Consider the following 20,406-nt stretch of genomic DNA (forward strand, 5'->3'; position numbering starts at 1 on the left):
ATTTAAAGAAAGAATTGCTTGTGAGGCCTTTTAAAATGGTTGAGAGTTATTTTGATGCTTTCTTTAGTGAACAATTTATGAACCCTTCAGTCTCTGCGCAGTGCGTTCCTTAGCCAGCCAAGCACTACTTCATGTAAGCTTCATTGTCCAGCCCTCACAGCACAGAAATGAGTAAACTGGCCCCAGCATTCAGACCAGATGGAGACTAAATAAACCCCTGATTTGTGGTCTCTTGGAGGATAAAAGACTATTTCTAAGGAGTCCACTAAAGATGAAAAAATGCATGCTTATTATCAGCAAGGTTCGATACCTGCTAAAATCATCGGCACCATCACAGGAGAATTTGGAGGCATCCACAACTAACCCTGTAAATCACTCAAATTAAACTGAAAATCTTAGGGTGTTATCTGTAGGATTTCTTGTTGTTATTATTTATGCTTATTCCACAGTTAGCAAATCATACTAACAGTACCAAAAAAAAATAATCACAGTGAGCCATGCTTAAGGCCAGACAAAGACAGACACCAGGATCCTGAGGACAGCTATAGACACAGCTTCATTCTTCAAGGTCCCCACTCAAAAACCAGCCAGAGTTGAAGCAGTTTCTCTTTCCACTCTCCCATCCTTTGCCCCCATTCTTCACCCCTAAACCTCCAGATGAGAGCTGCTTATGCGAACACTGGCAATGCTACCACTGAATCTGTTTCTGTGGCCTCTTCCCAAGTCCAAACAAAGCATCCAAAACTATCTCCTAACAATTCAGCCACCTTAAGAGGCAGGAGGTGCCTGTGGTTTTGTCAGAAAACTTACTTGGGTGCCTAAGCTCTTCTTACTGCGCCGAGCAGAGATGGCCAACATCTTGCCCGAAGAGAGTAACCAGACACTATTCTCCCACCTACCCATTTATGCCCATTGAGGAAACACATCCAAACTCCTTCAGTCTCTTCTAAGCACGCTGTAAGCAGTAAGGTTAATAGAAAACACCACCATTCCCTTTCAAAACATGGTGGGGAGCTGCTTCTCTCTTGGAGGCTACCTTCTTAAGAGAGAGCTCATGCAAAAGGAATAGACTTCCTTGGACTGTTTAGCCTTTCTCTTTTTTCTTTCCTAAAAATCAAAGCAGTATCAACATCAGAAACCGTCTTGGGAGCTGTGGACACAATCATGGGTGTTCAGTGGTCCCAATTCCAAATTACCATGTCAGTTAGCAACAAGGGCACCTTTCCAGCAGATGGGACATGGCCATTTGAAGCAGTGCAATGAGCTGCATGCAGTTCTCCTGCTCCCCAGTTAAGTGCTCCCAGCCAGTAGATTATTGCATGACAGCTGGGTAGCAGCAGTCCATTTTTCAAAGAGAACTGTAGAAAACTGTTTTTTCAGAGCCAGTTTGCAAAGCCTCCATGCCTGAAGGACAACTGGGCGCACACATTCAAAGCGAGGTTCCAGCTTCTGGAACTCAAGTTCCTGCAGGCACTTGGCACTAAAGGTGGTGAATTCATCCACTCCCACATCCAGCAGAGGGAATCCCGGAGCATCTCTCCCACAAACATTTTCCAGACAGCTTCTGTGGCCATGACACACTTTTCTGGCTGCAGCAAGTCACTTTCTTCAGCACTTAGCTCTCCTCCATTCGCTCCATATAGCACATAAACATTGCAGATTCTTGGTCTGGAGCCAGGTATCTAACTTGCAGCACTGTGAAACTGTTTATTCATGTCCATGTTTCATTCACATGTGTTATTGCTGGACCAGATGACCTTTAAAGGCCCCTTCCAACCCAAACCATTCTATGATTCAGTGTAGAAGGAAATCAATGTAAACCCTAGAACTCCTCACCATCTGTCTTATTGCTCCAGGACACCCTATGGACCTCCTAACCAATCTTCTGATACAGTTGTGAGGAAGCAGCATCCAAACAGTGCCAGCAGCTAAGGATCCTTGGATCCTAATAAACAAAAGACTGGTCCAGTGGTGAAGAACTTGAGCAGACCAACTTCCATTCTCTTCTTCTCTAAAGAGATCTTATACAACTATAGCCAAATCACCCAGGACTAGATTTTTCTGAAGAGGCACTTAGATGGGTGACATGAAACCTTGTTGGACTTTCAACACCACCTCTTTCTAAAGCTTCAGGCTCCCAGTAGGTTGTTTTCCTCTTGACTTAAGAGTTTACCTAGCTCTTAAAATCCAGCCATACTCCCTTGCAGCTTTCGGTTCCAAACGTATAAAATGGAGCACTTTTATCGCAAAAGTTGGCAGAAGCACTAACAAAGCCCTTAGAAACATTTTTAAATGTTCTCTCCCTTGTACAGGTGTTTGTGTGGCTAAAAACATCAAAAGGCTTTAAGCGAGCTACTGACATACCAAACCCTCTTGAAGGGTCCTACTCTCACAGCCCACAGACAGGACAGTCTGTGGCTCATGTGCAAACCAGAAGGAAGCACTCAAATTTTAAGCAGCTGCCAGCTAGTTATCGACCAGTAATCTAGGGGCTTTGCCTACAGTTGATGCCTTATGAGCTCAGTCTGTGCCTCTTTCACTAGACTACCTTTCCCAAAATACATCCTAAGACTCCTCTCATCAAGGGAAGTGAAAATAGCGAGACCCTGACCACACGGCCTTACGGGAAACGTGGTTCAGCTGTGAAGTCCAGCCAGTAGCAAAATGCAATGCAAAGCACAAACTACACTTCCCAGGAGACACCATGAGAATATTTCTGGCTAAACTGTTCTGGTTTTCAGCCAAAATATTTTGACAAAAGAACTAAATTAACCCAGAAAACTGACACTTTTCTTTAAAAAGCTACTTTGCCAAAAGCCCTCCTACTTCAAAAGGATTATGGTTCCAGAGTTTTTGGACAGCCGTAGAGATGACTAAATAAGAGCTTTAGAAACAGTGTAAAATCACTCAAAAGTAATCAGAAAAATAGCCTTCAACATAACATACAACTTATAAATTACACAGTAGATTTCTGCAGCTTCCACAGTGCAATTCTCTGCTGACTCTAGGACCATGCCATGTTTAAAATGCCAGTTTGACTATGAATTTAAGTTACATATTCTCTTTCATGTATGAATTAAAACAATAATTTCATTTTAACAGATACATCTAAGAATTTTCTGAAACAGTCCAAGCATTTTTAAAAGGAATACTCAGCTTGGAAGTATTACTTTTCTACAACATCTGCATACCTTATTTATGCTGCATCAGTAGTGTAATAAAATTTTAGGGATGTCTGAGAAGTTATCACAGATTAAAAGATCCCAATATCATTGTTATGAGTGAGACCTTTAAATCAGTGTTTTATATTCTCTGATCACTATAATGCCTTAAACATTCATGATCACATAAACTATCATATATATATATGAAATACAAAAGATCTCAGCTACAGAGAGGGAAACGTAGGGCAATAGTTTTTCCATTTGCTACACTTTTTAAATCTTTCGATACTGTAGTATTTCCAGTCCAGAGGCTCTTTCTGTTTCACTGTATGGCAAGTGAAGTTGGGTATTTTAGTTCTCCACAGTGATCTGATTTTGCTAGAAAATAATCCCCCTCCTAAATTTCACTGCCTATATTGAGCACATATGTATGTATGCACAGAGGTCAGAATAGAAACTTGCAAGTCCCTTTATGAATTGTATTTTTCATACCTCATGATTGAAAACCGGGCATGTGGCCTTCTGGTTACTGAAGTACAGCTTACTCTCATATTCCAGCTCATTTAGACTAAGATTTCATATCTTTACACATCCTTAAATTTCATTAAGCATTCATGTATACTACTACTTCCAACTTGATTTGGTTTTCACCGAGTTTGCTCTTAATTATCCAGTGGTGTAATTCAAGCCCTTACTGGACCTTCTGTCATCTGCTTCACTTCTGCAATGTCAGTCTTCATTCCCTGCTTTGCAGCTGTATTAAAAGCCCACTTTCAAAAAACGCAGAAAACAGCCAGCCTCTCAGGAACAAAAGTAGAAGGATGGAGAAAAGCACTTAGTATTTCCAAAATTAAACTGATCTTGATTATCTGTTACTGGAAATTACAACCCATTAAGGTACTGCAGTAAGTTTCAACTGTAGGAAAAGTTAAAAATCATATACTGTTTTGTCGTTCCCTGCTCAAAGGAAAGCGAGCTCTTCCAATAGCATTTGTACATTTTAAATACAACCCCCCCCACCAAACAGGAATTCAGTGATCTAACCCACATGGGTGCTTCTCAACAGAAAGGTCCAACGTTATCCGACAGAATCGAGCGAACTCTTACTTCCCTTACCTTCCCCTACTATTTGGGGATCGTCAGTCACATTCTGCCACTTACAAAGCAGCCCCCTAACAAACATCCAGGCTTCTTCCTCTACGTGCTTCTTAAGAGTGAAAGTATAAAAGTCTCTTACCTTACGGTTGCTGAGAAAATGGGAACTGCAGAACGCTCTGTGCCTGCAGGGACACTGCACAGATGAACCTCATTGCTGCTGTTTACAGAAGTCTGACAGTTTTTAATTTGAAAAGAGGTTGTCTTTTGCTTTTCGACAGTTCAACAAATCAGACAAAACAGTTGCAAGTGTTATCTGTAAACAGCTTCCTGTTTGAAATAGATCAGCTGTCCTGCAGGACAATAATTAGGAAAGAAGTGTGGGAAAGCTGAAGAGGTCCATGATGTAAGCTTTTTATTTTGGGAATGTACTTTTTTGGGAATGCACTCTTACTCTCCCCTCCTCCTCTCTAGCAAAGAACCCCTTTTTAACCATTTACATCTATTCAGCTCTAAGCCATGCGTGCACACTGCCCCAGCACAGCACTTTTCTTGCTTCGCTTCAGCAGATATGAAAACACATGAAAGGCAACACCGAATGTGACCATCTTATGTGGTTCATTAACACACTCTCCCCTTACAGATATTCTCTCCATTCTTGTAATTGGCTCCAACATTCTTGACTTGAATAAAACATGCTACTATTTCAGAGCTGAATCTCAACACTCCACAATAACATAAATACTAAATTATCCACATGGCAAGCTTAGTCACAGAATTTGGGGGTTTGTTTTGCTTTTTTTTTTTTTCTTTTTTTTTTTAAACAGCTTTTGATATCACTTTCTGTGTCAATAGGAAGGGAAAAAAACCGAGACAGAAATCCTTCACTATAGCTTCCAAATAGTTGTACAATTCTGGTTTTCATCTTAAACTGCTAGACTAGTTTGAGCCCTGGGTAAACCATAGTACTCCACATACATTTGGGCAGGAAAAAACTGGGGTCAGCCGATTGCGGGAAGTAGGATTTTGAGAACACCTCCCTCTGTTACGGCAGTTTATACTTCAACAGATATTACTGGCTGCACTCAACTTCCAGGGCAAATACAGAGTACTGCTTATGACTATACCAGTTAATACCCTCTAGTGAATAGCTGCTATATTTGTAAGGCTGCAGCTCTGATAAGCTGCTTCAACACAAAAGGCTTGCAAACCATCTGCCTCCAGCCCTGTTGATGCCACTGTTCCCCCCTCCCAGTTTCTCCAGCTAGGGTTTGAGGGGCCATGCTGTAAGCGAGCACCCAGCAGGACACAAGCCTGGGTAACTCCCAGTATGTGACCTCTTACTGGAAGACCAGGACTGTAGCTAGGGCAGTAGCAGGAGGTTCCTTTCCATCTTCCACAGTCCCAATACAAGAAAAGTGTCAGAAGGTTTTAGACTGAGGGACTAGAGGAAGCTGTAATAGGATCACCTGTGTGTGTTCACTTCTTTACCACCCTTCTGATCTGCTCTCGTGGGAGGTGTAGGTCCACTCCATTGAGGATGTCATCCTGTGGTGGGGCTTGCAATACAAGCTGATGACACACAGTACCGATGCACTCTTCTCCTGCTTTGCTCACAACTTGTTGTATCCTCTCTCCCAGCAAACCTCTCCTCCCCCACCACAGCTCCTGCTTCGCCAGCCCACAGCACCACACACGCTGAACAGCTTTGCTTGCGAAGGCAGCAAAAATGGGTACTGTGGGTATCACAGCACTGCAGAGGTAGTGGTGCATCATACTCAGCACTCACCGTGGGCTACCTTCATAAAGGCAGACCTCTCCTAAATCACCCTGTTTCCATGTTGGGCTGGAACCTAGCTACCCTCCTCCATTGCTATAAACTCCCGTATTTTAACACACACCAAACGGTCATGAAAAGTTAAGAACTGGTCATCACTTCCAGATTACATCCCTAAAGAAAGGACACAATGGTAGAAGATGAACATAACTGTGTAAGGACCACACAACTCTAATCTGAAAGTTCAGTTTTATGCATACAAGCCCCATTAGTTCACTGGGAGCAGAAGGCAATTAGCAGGATTGGGCCCCTGCAGCACAATGTTGGCAGCAACTTGCTAAGAGAAATGTTTGATGTAAAGAATGCAGCAAAGTGACTGCAGTCCAAGCCTTTGAAGATCATATTACAATGGCAAAGGCAACATCCATTTACATACATATCTACTCTCCCTGTAAACACAAGCAAATAACTTTGAGGCCAGAAACAGAATTCAAGGAATAAATAGAGCCATTCCAGGGAAAAGTTAGTAGAAAAGGTAGGATTAAACATTGGGGAAATAGAAGTGAAAAATAAACGTAAGTGACAAGAGTTCAAAAAGAAAGGGCAAATGCTATAAATGCAGTGAAAGTGTTTTCTCTAGGAGAGGGGAAAATAAGCAAGTACATGGTTTTCTTTCACTAAGAGAGAGAAAAGGGCACAGTCCCCTTACAGAGAGGCATAAGCATCCTTCACCCACCAAGAAGGCCAACTAGAAGCTGTGTAGCCACATTGGTGCATCATCTAAATCTGGCTACTATGTGCAAACTGGAGTACTGATGCACAGACTACACAGGAGCCACTTAAGCCATCACCAGGTCGCAATAGCTGTTGGGTATTAAGTTAAAGCTTTTCATTATGTTAGTATGGCTGCCTGAGAAACTGTAGCACTTCAAGAGCTGATTCCCAAGTCTTTCAGCCACCCTTGCCAGATGGAGAGGGACAGCCTTCAGAGGCTAGGGTATAAAGCAAGACACACCAGCTAGACCAGCTACTTCAGCTTGACCCACAACCCAACATTCACCCAGCCTCTAAGCTCAGGTTAAACACCATGTTGACACAACTAAGTAGAAGTCTTAGATTGATACCAACCACATAGACAAAAGCAAATTGGTTGTAAAAGGGCAAAAAACAAGTCTTCTGTTAGAAAACAGGAAAAAATGTTTATATGTTGTAGGAGCATTCAGGCAAGTTTTTCTACGCTGTAGAAACCAGTATGTAGAGGTGCTCCTGTGAAGATACCCATCTGAACCTCAGCCCCTTAGGACAGCCCCAGAGGGCAGACAGCACCGCTGTGCCTCTATGGGCAAGGAAACACCAGAAACTGTCCTTACCACCTCTTCTGGGCAATACAGGAGATGTATGGTGGGAAAGGTCAGTGCAGAAACAGCAACGTGGGTTTAACTTTGTTTGCAGCTGTGTAAAACCTGGCCTTCAACTTCATTAGTGGTACAGCACTGACATTTTTTGCATAAAATTTCTGAGCAGCGTTCACTGCAGCAATAGTGCTTTTTCTGTTACTCCCTATCTCTGAAAGTGGAATAATCTCTTCAGTGCCTGGCTTTAATTCTCTTTGCTGCTCCAGGGGCAGATCAAAACTGAGCCAGACATGTCAGCACAATATCCAATAGTGAAAAACATTAGCTATTAATCATTTAGCAACACCTAGCAGCAACTGCTTGTTGCTAAGCTTAAGAATGATTTTCCTGAAAAAGAGTAACAGTAACTGGAGGGTAGAGGAGGGGATACCTGAACTTGCAGACTGTAACAAATCCAACAAACTTTCTCCTCTTGATCACAAGACATAAATAAGATCCTTTACATGTAGCTCTCTGTAGGGAACAGAGCACTAGCACAAAGATGTTCATGTCGCTTCTGTCTCTTGCTCTCAGCAGAACACAGGTTTTTCACATGAGCACTCTCAAGGCAGGCAGTAAGAGACACAGCAAAGCCACTTCATTATATAAAGGGGTCAACCATTCACACTGATCAATGCTGCAGTCAGGCCTGTATGGAGGACAGGAACACTCACACTCCCTCAGCCTAACCACAGGACTTCTTTTTATGAGATTTCACAACTTTCTGTAATCAGTATCTTTTTTTCTGTCATTCTGGTACACCTCTAGAGACCTAGAAAGCACATCCCACAAAGAGGAAAAGGTCTAGCTTTTTGGCATTGCTCTGGCTTTTAGATATAACAGAGAACCAAACTCAGGCCTCCCACTTAGAAAATTTAGGACAAAGGCAGAGGAAATACATTATTTCAGTCCACAGTGCAGGAGTGATAGGATTTCCTTTTAACAGTGCTTGGTGTGAGGATCACTACATTAAACCTTGCCAGATGCTCCCACTTACATTCAAGAGGGGCTAATCAGACATGATGTTATGCATCAAATTATCATATTAATACAAGATAGGTCAAACACTTACCACCCAAAACTTAAAGCAAGTTTTGCCACACTAGAATTGCAACACATCTACACACCTTTCCAAGGGGAAATCAACAGGGAGCAGCCTTCCTCACAGACAAAAATATTTGAAGACATTTGGAATAAACAGTGAAAGCTCTAGTATCAGGTGCTCTTGAGACTTGCACTTAACAGATGTAAAGAGCCCTTGCTTCTCATTTTGGGCTACTACAGGAAAGAATCAGTCTTTTTATACTCTTCAGTATGTGATTGTCTCTTTGCATTGACACTATCCATGTACTACTGCTGCACAGGGTTTTGGTACAGAATGCCCCATTGCTTTTTTGCACAGATCAGCTGATAAACTCCTGAGGAATCACGCGTTCAGAGTTCAACAGCACCAGCACATGATAGGTACAGGAAGAGTCTAGCATCATCTCCTATGGCGTCTGTTTAGGTTAAGGTAACATTTGACACCACTGTTCCAGCAGCCTCATTAGCACTTGACCAGATGGCATCAACTGACTTTCCAGATTGCAGGCATTCACTTGATATGCTTGTCAAGGGACAGAGGGAGTTGTCTGACTGTATCACTGACACTAACACACAAGGGAGTCCATGAATAAAGGTAAACTAGGACTTTTTGCAAAGCACACAGCCTGGTATTTTTATGCCACAAAAATCCACTTTTACTTGCAGCTTAGTTGATGCAAGAACCATAAAAGGCTTTGACAGCATTATCCTTTCACTCAAAGAATTTGCTTATGGGGCCATCATGGGCCTTTGCATTTCATATAGTTCAAAGGGCTTGCAACAAGAGCCAAGAAAAATCTATAGCCAGCTGGCAATGCCTGGGAACATTTGCAATCTTTACATTCAGTTTATTAGATCTTTCCTCCCCCGCTTACACCCTCCCAGTGCTTCAAAACTAGAAATGCTACTGACATTTTTATTACTATGAAGACATGAAACCTGAGTTACATTTTCACCATGAAACAGGAAATGCTGCCTACTGAAGCCTGCTGTCTGAGCATCACCTCTTCTTGCAGATGTTACACAGCCCCAGCAGAGACTCACCAGCCTCTAACTAAAGGTAGTTAACATCTGGTAAGTCTCCAAATACTCCCCAGACTGTTTCATCCAACCCACACCAGCTAATATCCATTTGCACAGGCTACCATCTGTGACTGTTGTAGCAGGAAGTTTAGTAACATGTCTGACTTGAGACTAGAATTATTTTGGGGGGGACTAGGGGGTGGTATTTCCAACCTGAGTAATACCCGTTTTAACAACGAAAACTTGAATTCTAAAGTTCTGGCACTCCTTCTGCTACAAGGTCTTTTGTGATTACTCTCCACATAAGCAGCCAAGATTCAGGGTTATTATATACCTACAACTTCTCTCATCTAATTCTAAGGGAAGTTGATGAATTCACTTCTGCTGAATCATCCAAGATGAACAATAAATAGTCGAGGAATAAATAAGGAATGAAGTTATACTCCAGAGACAGAAGTTTGAAAAGGAGAGAGAAAAAGGCCTTAGGGTAAGCCAACTTTTTCAAAGATACAGCCTCCTTTTTTGTGCAAACATTCAAGCCTTGTCAGTAAGTAGCAGGAAATTAACTACTAATTGCAACAGGGCACATGTGTTTTCCTTGTTCTCTTTGCATTGTCTGCACCAAAAGTAACAGCATACAGCTATCTGTCCTGCCCCACTAAACAGAAGTTATGACATGACTTAAAAACCTTCACTTTTGCCAATGCAAATGCAACGCCAAACTTGTTTTAACCTTTTAGTTCCTCACAACAGAAGAGAGGTATCAAATGGGAAGCAGCTAAAACCACAGTAAATCGGAAAAGGAAGTAAAGGTACAAAGACCCTCACTTGTCCTCCATCTACTCTCAGGTAGGAAGATGCAAGTTATTCAGAGCTCCTGGTACACAGGCTGTTACCTACTTAGCTCTCCACCTAATAGGCTGTCTCCATAATTAGGTGCCTTTTACTATATTAAGCACTTACTCCTAAGCAACAGAACAGCCTGCCCAGTACAGTAAAGTACTAAATTCATTAACTGATCAGAACATTTACATGCCAAACTTCATGCTCCACCCCCTTCCCCGAGCTGGAAAAAAATGTTACTTGCTGAGTCTTTCTAAACATAGATACCCAAGTCAAAAGTGTGGTGTTTTCAGGACAGTATCGGGCAGCCTTTGGCTGCTGTGATACAGCTAGTCCTTCCCCACCTCTCCCCATACTGCCCAGCATCTACTGAACTATGTTAAAACACCATCCAAAAAAACCCCCACACATTCCAGCAGTCATTGCTTCACCCTGGCATATCTATCCCTGCCTTCAGTTATTAGCCATGAGAAAGGTTCCCAACACTGATATACAGACATACATACTGCTAATATATGGAGATACAAAAATCCATGATTTCCAAAAGCAAGATCAATGCCAAAAAACTGTTGTTTTTGTCCAGCAATGTAGTCAAACACTCAGAAGTGAAAATGTCTCCCCACTTCATTCTGATAAAAGGCGAGAAGCTGCAGGACCTGCCTTTAGGTAAGAACTGGTATGCAATTTTGCCACTTAAAGAGCAAGAAAGTTACCTCAAATTCAAACTATACCTCCCTCCAAAATATTTCCCCAAAATTCAACCCCCTTTTTCAGATGTCATTGCTCCACGTTTCAGAGGTCACACCACCTGCTATGTAGGCTTCTTCCAGTGCCAGGAACACATAGGTCTCCAACTGGTATTCTTGTGTGCAAAACTCAGGAGTTCCACTGCTCTACAGTAATTCTCCACATCCTCCCCAAAAGGCAAGTCTCGACATACTTCAGTTTATTTTTCAATGCCAATTCTTTTTGCAGACTCTGGACTCTTTTGTCCTGAGTGGTGTTGCAACAGCCAAAAACAACCTAAGAGGGCTACCGTTAAAATGCTGGTGACTTAATATTTTGATACACAGATGTCACTCATCCAGACAGTAGAAAAAGTCCCATGAACCAGTTAAACCCCATCTATTTTTATGGAATTCAAAATTTAAATGAAATTACTCTGTTATATGAACAGTTGTTTATTCAGCCATTTTTTGCACTTTACAGCTGGAATTCTGGAAATTCAAATACCACATCTTTGCCTGTGAGCTTCTTGTAGACACCAGAAAATGTTTCCACCTGTGAAGACAAACAAGCCATCTTGTTTATACACGCTGTGTAAGGAAGTAACATCTATGTTAACATACTTTAGGTACTACACTATTTCCCACCAAATCTTCACTCTGAAGTGAATTCTGAGGCTGATTATTTTCTTCTAGATTAAGGTAGCTGAGCATTTACACAAAAGACATGTTTTCTGGAGAATGTTTGGAATCTCTTTAGATTTGCAACCACAGGAGACCCAGAGAGCTGAGCTGGCCTAAACATGTCCCCACAGAAAAAAACTAAGCAAAGTGATGGGGAACTTCAGGCTGTACCAAGCCCATCTGTTTAAGGTCAAAACTAAGTGCTTCGCTAAAAAAAAAAAAAAAAACAAAACAAAAAAAAAACCCCACACCACAAACCAAAACAAAAATAAAAACCAAAAAAGCCAACACAAAACCAAACCAAACAAACAAAAAAGCCAACGCCCAAAACAAAAAAAAAAAACAAACCAACCAACAAAACACCGCCTATTCCTATGAGGGAACCAATATTGCTACTTTACAATCCAGGGGTTTGGGCAAGTCAAACTAGAGCTTTAATTCAAAACTGTCTTGCCTCATCTTCAGTATCTTACTCCAAATACAAACAGAAGCATCTCCATTGCTACAAGCCAAAAGGCAGTCTTTTGCTACATCACATAAGCAGCCTCTTAGCTATGGCAGAATGGCACCCTATCCTGCACAAGAAAGTAAAAGTTTTTCGTTTACCTTGTGTTCAACATTGTTCTGTTGTGCTTTATCCAAATGGACTTTTATGAGTCTGCTACCGTCCAGTTTTACACGGATTCTCTTTCCCACAATTTCACTTGGGAAGACCAGGTCTTCAAGAATGGCATCGTGCACTGCAGTAAGCGTACGGCTGAAATGCCACATTTGTATCATTAAAACACGTCCTCTTGCCAGATTTTCCAGTTTGCCAAGCATGCTTTAGCTGAAAATTCAGTGGTGTGTGTTTAATGCTGCAGTGTGACAACACCACACTTTTTCCACAGGCTATGCAAAAATAACAGCTAAATTCTACACTGAGTGTAGGAACCTAATGACTGCATTGAGGAGAAAACATCAGTAGCCAGGTTTCTGACCTTTTAGATCACATTGCTTTGCAGCAACAGCCCTGAAACATTCTTTTGTTTCTACACATTTAAGGAGTATTTTATTTAAATCAGAACCAAGTTGTCCCATCTGCAATTGTGCCAGAGACACTCACTGGAAGAGTTTAAGTGTGCAAGTATCTCCAAGTACACAGAGCATGTTCGTAAGAGACCCAGTTTTGAAAACACTGGTTTCTGCATCTGCCTAAACCCAAGTGGTTTAGAACACCAATGTATTACAGGAAAAGTCTAGGTGGCAAGTTTAGTCCATGCTTAGAAGACTGACTGCTGTCTACATTTGTGTTCTTTAACTGTCCAGAAGTGAGCCAGAATGAGAAAAATTAATCCAGGTTATTTTCTGTATGAGTCTAGATGACTAGTAAGATTTCCAGCTTCCCTACCTGCAGCTTCAAGGCAGTATCAGTAGTAACTAAGCCCTGTGTCTACAGGAGCATTTCAAACTTGCAAAGATTGGGATAGCTAAGGGAGACAAACATCAATCACATTTCTGTGCTTCACAATATACATATCAGTTTTACAACACTACTAGCCTGATCTAGTCTCAGGCTGAGAAAGGGATGGTCCTGCACACTCTCCTTCCCTCACTCTGAAAGTGGCAGCATGCTAATCACATACACAGATGCCATCTTCTCTGCCACTGTGCAATACTAGCTTTAATATAACAGAGTCGTCCAAAGGCAGGACTGCAGCTAGAGGAGTACTAGGAAACAGCGCTTTTAAAATCCATGCCTAAAGACTTCAAAATACAGTAACAGACATGACACAGGTATAATACTGGGGCTGGTAGAACTTACAGGAACATGCCACATGTCATAAAGAGGACAAACTTTTTAGGACAGGGACTACATAATGATATAGTAAGATAGAGAACAGTATAGCAAACACATTGACATCCACATAGACACAGTAGTGTCGCATGTCTAGCAATAAAGAAACTAGAGTGGGAAGGCCATTTAACACAAATGACTATACTACTGCTGTTGAATTCATACCCAGAGGGACTACTCATACCTACACCCCTCCTCAGCCACTCTCTCCCTCACTGCATCCCTTCAGCATGCCAGCCCTGCCTTCTGTACAATCTAACACGTGATGTGGATGTGGCTCTTCCTACAGCTTAAAAAAAAAAATTTATGTCAGCACACTGTGGTAACAGAGACAGCAGGTTGGAGTTTAAGCCAGTACTGCTAGCTGAAAATTGGCTACAGCTGTAGCTGGAAATACAGTTGGAGTTCTAAGAAATGCAACACAGTGCCCAAAGACAAGTTTTTTACTGCACTCTTCCGCAGTCAAATGGCAGATACTATTTCAAACAGTAACTGAAAGGGCAAGACTAACCAATCACTTGAATGACTTCTCAAAAACTCAACTAAACATTGCTTGACTAAACTACCAAGTTACAAAAGAAGACTGTCCTACTGAATCAGTATTATTTACTTACCTCCTGGGACGCTTTTGCTTGTTTTTTGTGCGGCTTTTTCTTGTTGGCTTGGGCAGAATCCTTCTCTGTTAAGGCAAAAAAAAAAAAAGCATTTCTCAGTATCTACTGTTTACAATCAACTAAAAAAACCCAAAACAACAACAAAAAAAACCCCAAAACCACCACAACACATGCATTTATTTTTTTTTCCCCACTAGAAACAGACGCATGAAGCACCAAAAAGGGAGACTTAGGTATGCCCAAAGCTACACTAGCATTAGAATCTGATATTACTCTCAGAAGCTGAAGTACTGGTATTGCTTTATTTCTCATCTACCGATCCTGTATTCAGTGCACTGAAATAAAAGATTTGTATTCCATCCTCCCCTCCACTATGAATATAACCAAGGTAGTTTACCATGTTGTATCAGCAATCTGAACAGAAATCTCAAAGAATTTTACAATTTGTTAGAGTGAGCCTCCGGTGCAAAGCAGAGTAGTAAGCTATCTCAGTGCCACAGACAGCTAGGTGACATCCAAGATCGAAATGCTAGTTTGAATAGTAAGATGTATTACACAATGATCAAACCCTGGCTTTGTAATCTGTTCCAAAACCAGCACCTAAAGGTATATATACCAGTTGGGATGAGTAAAACTTATTTTCTACTTCCTTATCTGCAAGGGTAGATGTTTTAAAACATCAAGTTTTAAATGCAGTTGTAGCCACCTGCAGTATTTTCTACCAACATATCACAGCTTCTCCATGACTGTATTCAAGATCAGGTTACTATAATCCAAATCGGGTCACATCATATTCAAAAGCAACATTTCACCTACAGCAGAACTGCACACATTCCCTTCTAAAATATGGATTACGAAACTGACAGGGAATTCTCAAGCACTTAAAGTGAGCCAGAGGCACTTCATTAAAAGAAGTCTTCTTGGCCACATAAAGATTCAGGGTAAGGTGCTCTGGCTCTTAAAGTTACATTATGAAAAATTTTTGCTAAAAGGAGCTTCAGTGTAACAATTAACTGTCCACTCTGCAGACAGATCTCCAGATTTTGTCCACCCCTTAGTACTGCCCAGAAAGCCCTCTACCACCTTTTCACAGCTTAGCTCCTTCCATAAATTCAGAACTTGAGTCAGATTTTTTCTTCCTCTCCTATTTACTTGAATGTTAAGTGCTTAGATTATCTAAGTGTAGTATAGAATCTTTTAGGTTGGAAAAGACCTTCAAGATCATCAAGTCCAACCATCATCCATGCCCACTAAACCATGTTACAGAGTACCCTGTCTACTCACTTTCTGAATACCTCCAGGGATGGTGACTCAATCACTTCCCTGGGCAGCCTATGCCAGCGTTTGACAACCCTATCAGTAAAGAAATTTTTCCTAATATCCAACCTAAATCTCCCTTGCTGCAACTTGAGGCCATTTCCTCTCGTCCTATCTCCAGCCACCTGACAGAAGAGACCAGCACCCACCTCACTACAACCCCCCTTCAGGTAGTTGTAGGGAGTGATAAGGTCTCCCCTCAGCCTCCTCTTCTCCAGACTAAACAGCCCCAGCTCCCTCAGATGCTCCTCATAAGACTTGTGCTCCGATATTAATATTTGCTCCCTTTTACTTTCAAGCTTTGCTTCTCAAACTTCTCAAGGAGTAAAAGAGACCAGAACAAGAAAGTCATATCATCCTCCAAAAAGCCTTGCATCTCACCACATTTACATAGCCTTGGCTGCTAGCTGAAATCATTTTAGCTTACATCCACAGAAGGACATTCACTACATTTCCTGCTAGTGCAAAAATACATGTTAATCGTTACCTTGAACGGGCAAGACAAGAAGGGTAGTGCAGCACTGGAACAGATTATCCAGAGAGGCTGTGGAACCTCCATCCTTGGATGTTTCCAAGACCCAGACAGACAAAACCATGGCTGACCTGATCTAATGTTGGCAATAGTCCCACTTCATGCATGAGGCTGGACTAATGACCTCCAGGGATCCCTTCAAATCAACATTTTTACAATTCTAAGTATTTTACCTGAGCAATGAACACCACATGCTTTCCACTGAATTTCTTCTCCAGCTCACGAACTAGCCGCACCTGAATCTTCTGGAAGGATTTCAGCTGAGGAACTGGTACGAAGATAATGATGGCTTTTCTGCCACCACCCACTTCAATTTCCTGAAACAAGTAGAAAGTAAACATTATCTAGAGGTCAAGAAGCAATGGTTGCTTTGATCATGAATCCTCTGAACACAGATATTTGATAGTCTTGCTTAGAACTTCGGGGGAAAAAAAAAGCAGAGAGCAGTACCTGTTTTAATGTATTTAAGAGCAAGCATTAAACAGAAAATCCTGTCAGAGCACTTGTTTTGCTGTAAAGAAGTGATTGGGCAATAAATCCCACCACTGCTTTCAGAGTGACATCCTCTGAATAGCAATGCCCATCCTTTCTGCAGGATGGGACTCAGATGCTAGAATCCTAACTATACTGAACGCTTATCATCACATCTGCAGTGGTACCTACATGCTGATACAAACTTTCAAAAATTATTTGCCTATAATGCAGACTCTAGACAAAGTTTACAGTAATAAGTCTCTTATTTTCGAGCTACTACTTCATGGAAATCATCTTCTGTCCACTACTTGCCAAGGCCTGCATCACTACTCAAACAAAACATTTTCTTCCCCTCCAAATGCCAGCAGGTTTACATCACACCAACGTGGATTACTCTTTCCCCAGTTTGCTTCTCCAACAGTTGATCAAAACCAAAGAAGTTTGCATCAGCTTACAAGGCGCTTCTCCCATAAACCTAACTGCAGAGACATCCTCATTCTCCAACAGAACGGAAAGCTGAATTTTTTTACCAGCTACATTCCCACATGAGCTAACTCAAAATTCACAGGAGATTTCTCACAAGTAAAACCAAGTAGCTAAGTAAACAACAAAGACATTTTAAAACTTCCTCACTGAGGACAGTACACACTGCTGTACTTCAGCAGCGAAGCAGTTCTTCTGAAGGCCCCTGAACTCATATACCAAGCCGACACTGCATTCCCAGACTCTTCAACTTAACTCTAAGCAGTCATGCATCTGTGTCTGTATTGGTGGGCCTGGGCAAGAACCGAAAAGCAACCTACTTAAGTTTTTGGTTGCAGCAACCAGCTTCAGAAGTTCCATCCAGTCTCCAAGGCTGACAAATTCTAACACTAATTTTTTTCTTCCTTATGGTTTCAGTTGACTTTATAAGTGGAAACTAAAATTTACAAACACGCTAACCTGTGCGATCAAGTCAGTCTACTACCTCGATCCACCTCTCATCTATTACTTGGTACATAAAAGAGGCTTTACAACAAACTGATTTTACAAAAAGAGTATTCCAGTTTACGTGCCTGACAAAGATTCTGCAATGCCTACATTGCCAGCCAATATCCACACAAAAAGCCAGTTTCAGACCTGAAGCCCAGTTTGCAGACAGCAGAACTATCATTTTTAAAACACCAAACTGCTACTTGAGTTTTTACAATGACTTTTCAGAGCAGTTCCTAAAGATGCAACTATTACAAAATCCTACACGTTAACAGCAAGTATCAGGAGATAAGCCACAACAGCATATGGTAAAGCAACCACAGGCCATAAGAAACAGCTAAAGACACCATTCACCTACTACATTAACTTTCACAAAAATCAAACACAGAGCAAGTCACCAAGCAATTCTTTGCGGAGAAGGTCTAGCGTACCTTAGCTGCTGTGATGTTCAACTCCCGCAGCTGAGCCTTTAAGTCAGAGTTCATTTCCAACTCCAGCAGAGCCTAGAAAAGTGAAGTTTAATAAGAATAATCCATTACATACGGTTCAATTCCAAAGAACCCTTGAGACCAAACTCTATCCACAGTCCCAGAGAGCAGCTCTACACCTTCTACCACAGACAATATTAAAGATTTAACTTCCTATAAGTCACACTGACAGATGCAACAAGTTCAGCTGGTGGGAACACAGGCTGACTGCCCCAGTTCCCAAGTGAAACTCGGAAAAAGTACACTTTTAGACAGCATCGGCCTCGAAGTTTAAGCTCTAGACAACTGTCACAACACCATCTCCATAACTTGCAGCCGGCTACCAAACACCAGAAGGAAAAGACACGTACCTGGGATATACCAGACTCGAACTCATCTGGCTTCTCGCCATTAGGCTTCACAATCTTCGCACTAGAGCTGAACATGGCCCTTCTGCAACGCAAAAGAACACCTCAGCTGTCACCAGAAACGTGCCTTCTGCTGCAGACACGGCAAGCCTCTGCAGTCCGGCTACGCAGCCACACGCTTCAAAGCAAAGCCAGGGAGGAGAGCCCCAGGGGCCACGCACGGCCCACCACGGCGCTCCAAGGGGTGGCCCGCCGCAACGCGGGAAAGCCGTCCCAGGGAACGACGGGCCCGACCCCCCCGGCGCCCCGCCTGGGGCGGCGGCGAGGCCCCCAGGGCAGCGGGGAGGCTGCCCGGCCGCTCACGGAGCCCCACGTGCCGCCGGGCGGGCAGCCCTTCCCGGCTCAAGGGGGCTCCCCGCCCGGCCCCGGCCCCCTCCTCCCTCCCGGCGGGCCGCCGCAGCGGCCTCCCTCGGGGCGCCGCCGGGGGAGGGCGGAGGAAAGCCCCGCCGGCTCGGCTCGGCTCCTCTCCGCCAGCACCGGGCGCCCCGGCGACCATCGGGCCGCGGGCAGGGGGTAATCGGGGGCATCCCCACCCCGGGGCGGCGGCGGGGGGCGCCGCTCGGCGCTCGGCTCCGTATTGCGGCGGCGGCGGGGGGGGGAAAGGCGGCGCCGCCACCGCGGCCCGCGCCGGGCCCGGGCACCCACCTCTCTCCGCGCCGGCCTAGGAAAAGGGAGAGCTCTCGCGAGCGCGGCTCAGATCGCGGCCCGCGAAGGCGCTCGCCCCGCCCACGCAGGGGTGAAGCCCAACCGGGAAGAAGGGCGGAAGGGCTGCCCGCCCGCGCCGCCGCCCCACGGCCGCTTCCGCCAGAGCGAAGCCCGCGCGGGCGCTGAGAGTGCTGGCGCGGCGCCCGCGGATGAAGTCATCGCCAGCCGCGGGGCGCCGCCCCGCGGGGCGGGGGCAGAAGCCGGGGTTTAGCACATGCGCGGTGGCGGCGGCGGGGTGGGCGGGCCGCGGGCTGCCTTCCCGCCTCTCTCCCTCTGCCGCGGGGTGGGGATAAGGAGAAAGAGGCGGCGGCTCCGCTCCGCCCCTCGTTGTTACGCCAAGCCTTCGCCGCCACGTGCTTCTCCGCGGCCCCCGCTCGCCTCAGCGGCTCCCGGCCGCTCCCCTCGGCGGCTCAGGCGCTCGGCCTCTGCTGTCAAAATGCTGCGTCTGTAAATAGTCACCAGCGTCTCGGCCCTGGCAGTCCGGCGCGGCTCGGTTTGCTTCAGCAGTGGCAGGGCCCGTAGAGGAAGCGTGTGTCTGCCTCTCCCTTGCGGAGCTCCCTCACCCACCTCAAGTGCTGTGCGAAACAGCATCAGCCACCAGCTTTAAAAACAGTCGGATAGCGGATGGCCTTTTTCCTCCCCTCTCTGCTGCTTCTCCCCACGTTGTTAATTTAGCGGGCCGAGAGTTCACCTGTGATGTTCAGCCCTGTCAAGGCAGAAGAGACCTGCTGGAGCGGTCTTGGCACAGTCACCCCTGACCTGCGGCAAGGCGTTGTGCCAGAGAGACGAGGCCAAAACCGCGCCAGGTTTCAGCGTGCTGACAGCCAGAGAGGACAGGCAATCGCGTGCCAGCTCAGGTCTGTGCCTAGGCTTTGTTTTGTGTGCCTCTATAAACATGACCTCTCAGTTGCTTCCGAGAGTTGCGCTGTGACAATGTCACAGCAATCAGAGTTAGTAAAGTGTCATTAAACTAGAAATAACACACGAGTCTTCAGCTGTGTTCAGGTACTAACTCAAGATATAAAAGTCCTGGGCTCCGCGTATTCTCTTATCACTGGAAGGGATTTTTATTATATATTGTGTTATTATCTAACAAAGAAGGCACTGTTAACACTTCAGCTGCACGCTGATAAAAAGGAACAAGCTGTACTCTAGTTTCAAAAGAAGGACTTGCATGTTGATTCAGGTGAAAGTGCCTGGCTGTACATCTAAAGTGGAGCTAAAACCCTGCCTTGACAAAAAATCTCCACCTTGACGTTTCCCTGGTGGCTA

The 20,406-nt window shown here is 44.0% G+C and overlaps 2 protein-coding genes across 4 annotated transcripts in view; both read right to left on the reverse strand.

Annotated features, from left to right (window-relative positions):
- COLEC11 (collectin subfamily member 11) overlaps window positions 1-11,298 on the reverse strand; it is a 48,528-nt gene extending 37,230 nt beyond the window's left edge. Inside the window, exon 1 of one of the 3 annotated variants that reach the window (XM_052809629.1) lies at window positions 11,093-11,298. The gene's annotated coding sequence lies outside the window, so the exon portion shown is untranslated. Of the gene's footprint in view, window positions 1-4,401; window positions 5,049-11,092 lie in introns of those variants that run through there. The other 2 variants (XM_052809628.1, XM_052809630.1) reach the window with 2 other exon arrangements.
- Window positions 11,299-11,544: 246 nt separating this feature from the next.
- On the reverse strand, window positions 11,545-19,175 carry RPS7 (ribosomal protein S7). Its single transcript, XM_052809631.1, has 7 exons — window positions 19,075-19,175; window positions 18,373-18,454; window positions 17,966-18,037; window positions 16,262-16,405; window positions 14,240-14,304; window positions 12,395-12,545; window positions 11,545-11,660 (listed from the first exon to the last, which is right to left on the reverse strand). The coding sequence occupies exons 2-7, from the start codon at window positions 18,445-18,447 to the stop codon at window positions 11,583-11,585; spliced, it is 585 nt and encodes a 194-aa protein (XP_052665591.1). The 5' UTR covers window positions 18,448-18,454; window positions 19,075-19,175; the 3' UTR covers window positions 11,545-11,582.
- Between the last annotated feature and the right edge of the window lie 1,231 nt (window positions 19,176-20,406).

This window comes from Harpia harpyja, chromosome 15, assembly GCF_026419915.1.
Source record: "Harpia harpyja isolate bHarHar1 chromosome 15, bHarHar1 primary haplotype, whole genome shotgun sequence".
NCBI lineage: Eukaryota > Metazoa > Chordata > Aves > Accipitriformes > Accipitridae > Harpia > Harpia harpyja.

Coding starts and splice junctions, on each gene's coding strand:
- RPS7 (XM_052809631.1), bottom strand. CDS start 18,447: ATGTTCAGCTCTAGTGCGAAGATTGTGAAGCCTAATGGCGAGAAGCCA. Junction 18,038..18,372: donor TCGAGTCTGGTATATCCCAG/GTACGTGTCTTT, acceptor TCACTTTTCTAG/GCTCTGCTGGAGTTGGAAAT. Junction 11,661..12,394: donor AGAACAATGTTGAACACAAG/GTAAACGAAAAA, acceptor TTGTCTTCACAG/GTGGAAACATTTTCTGGTGT.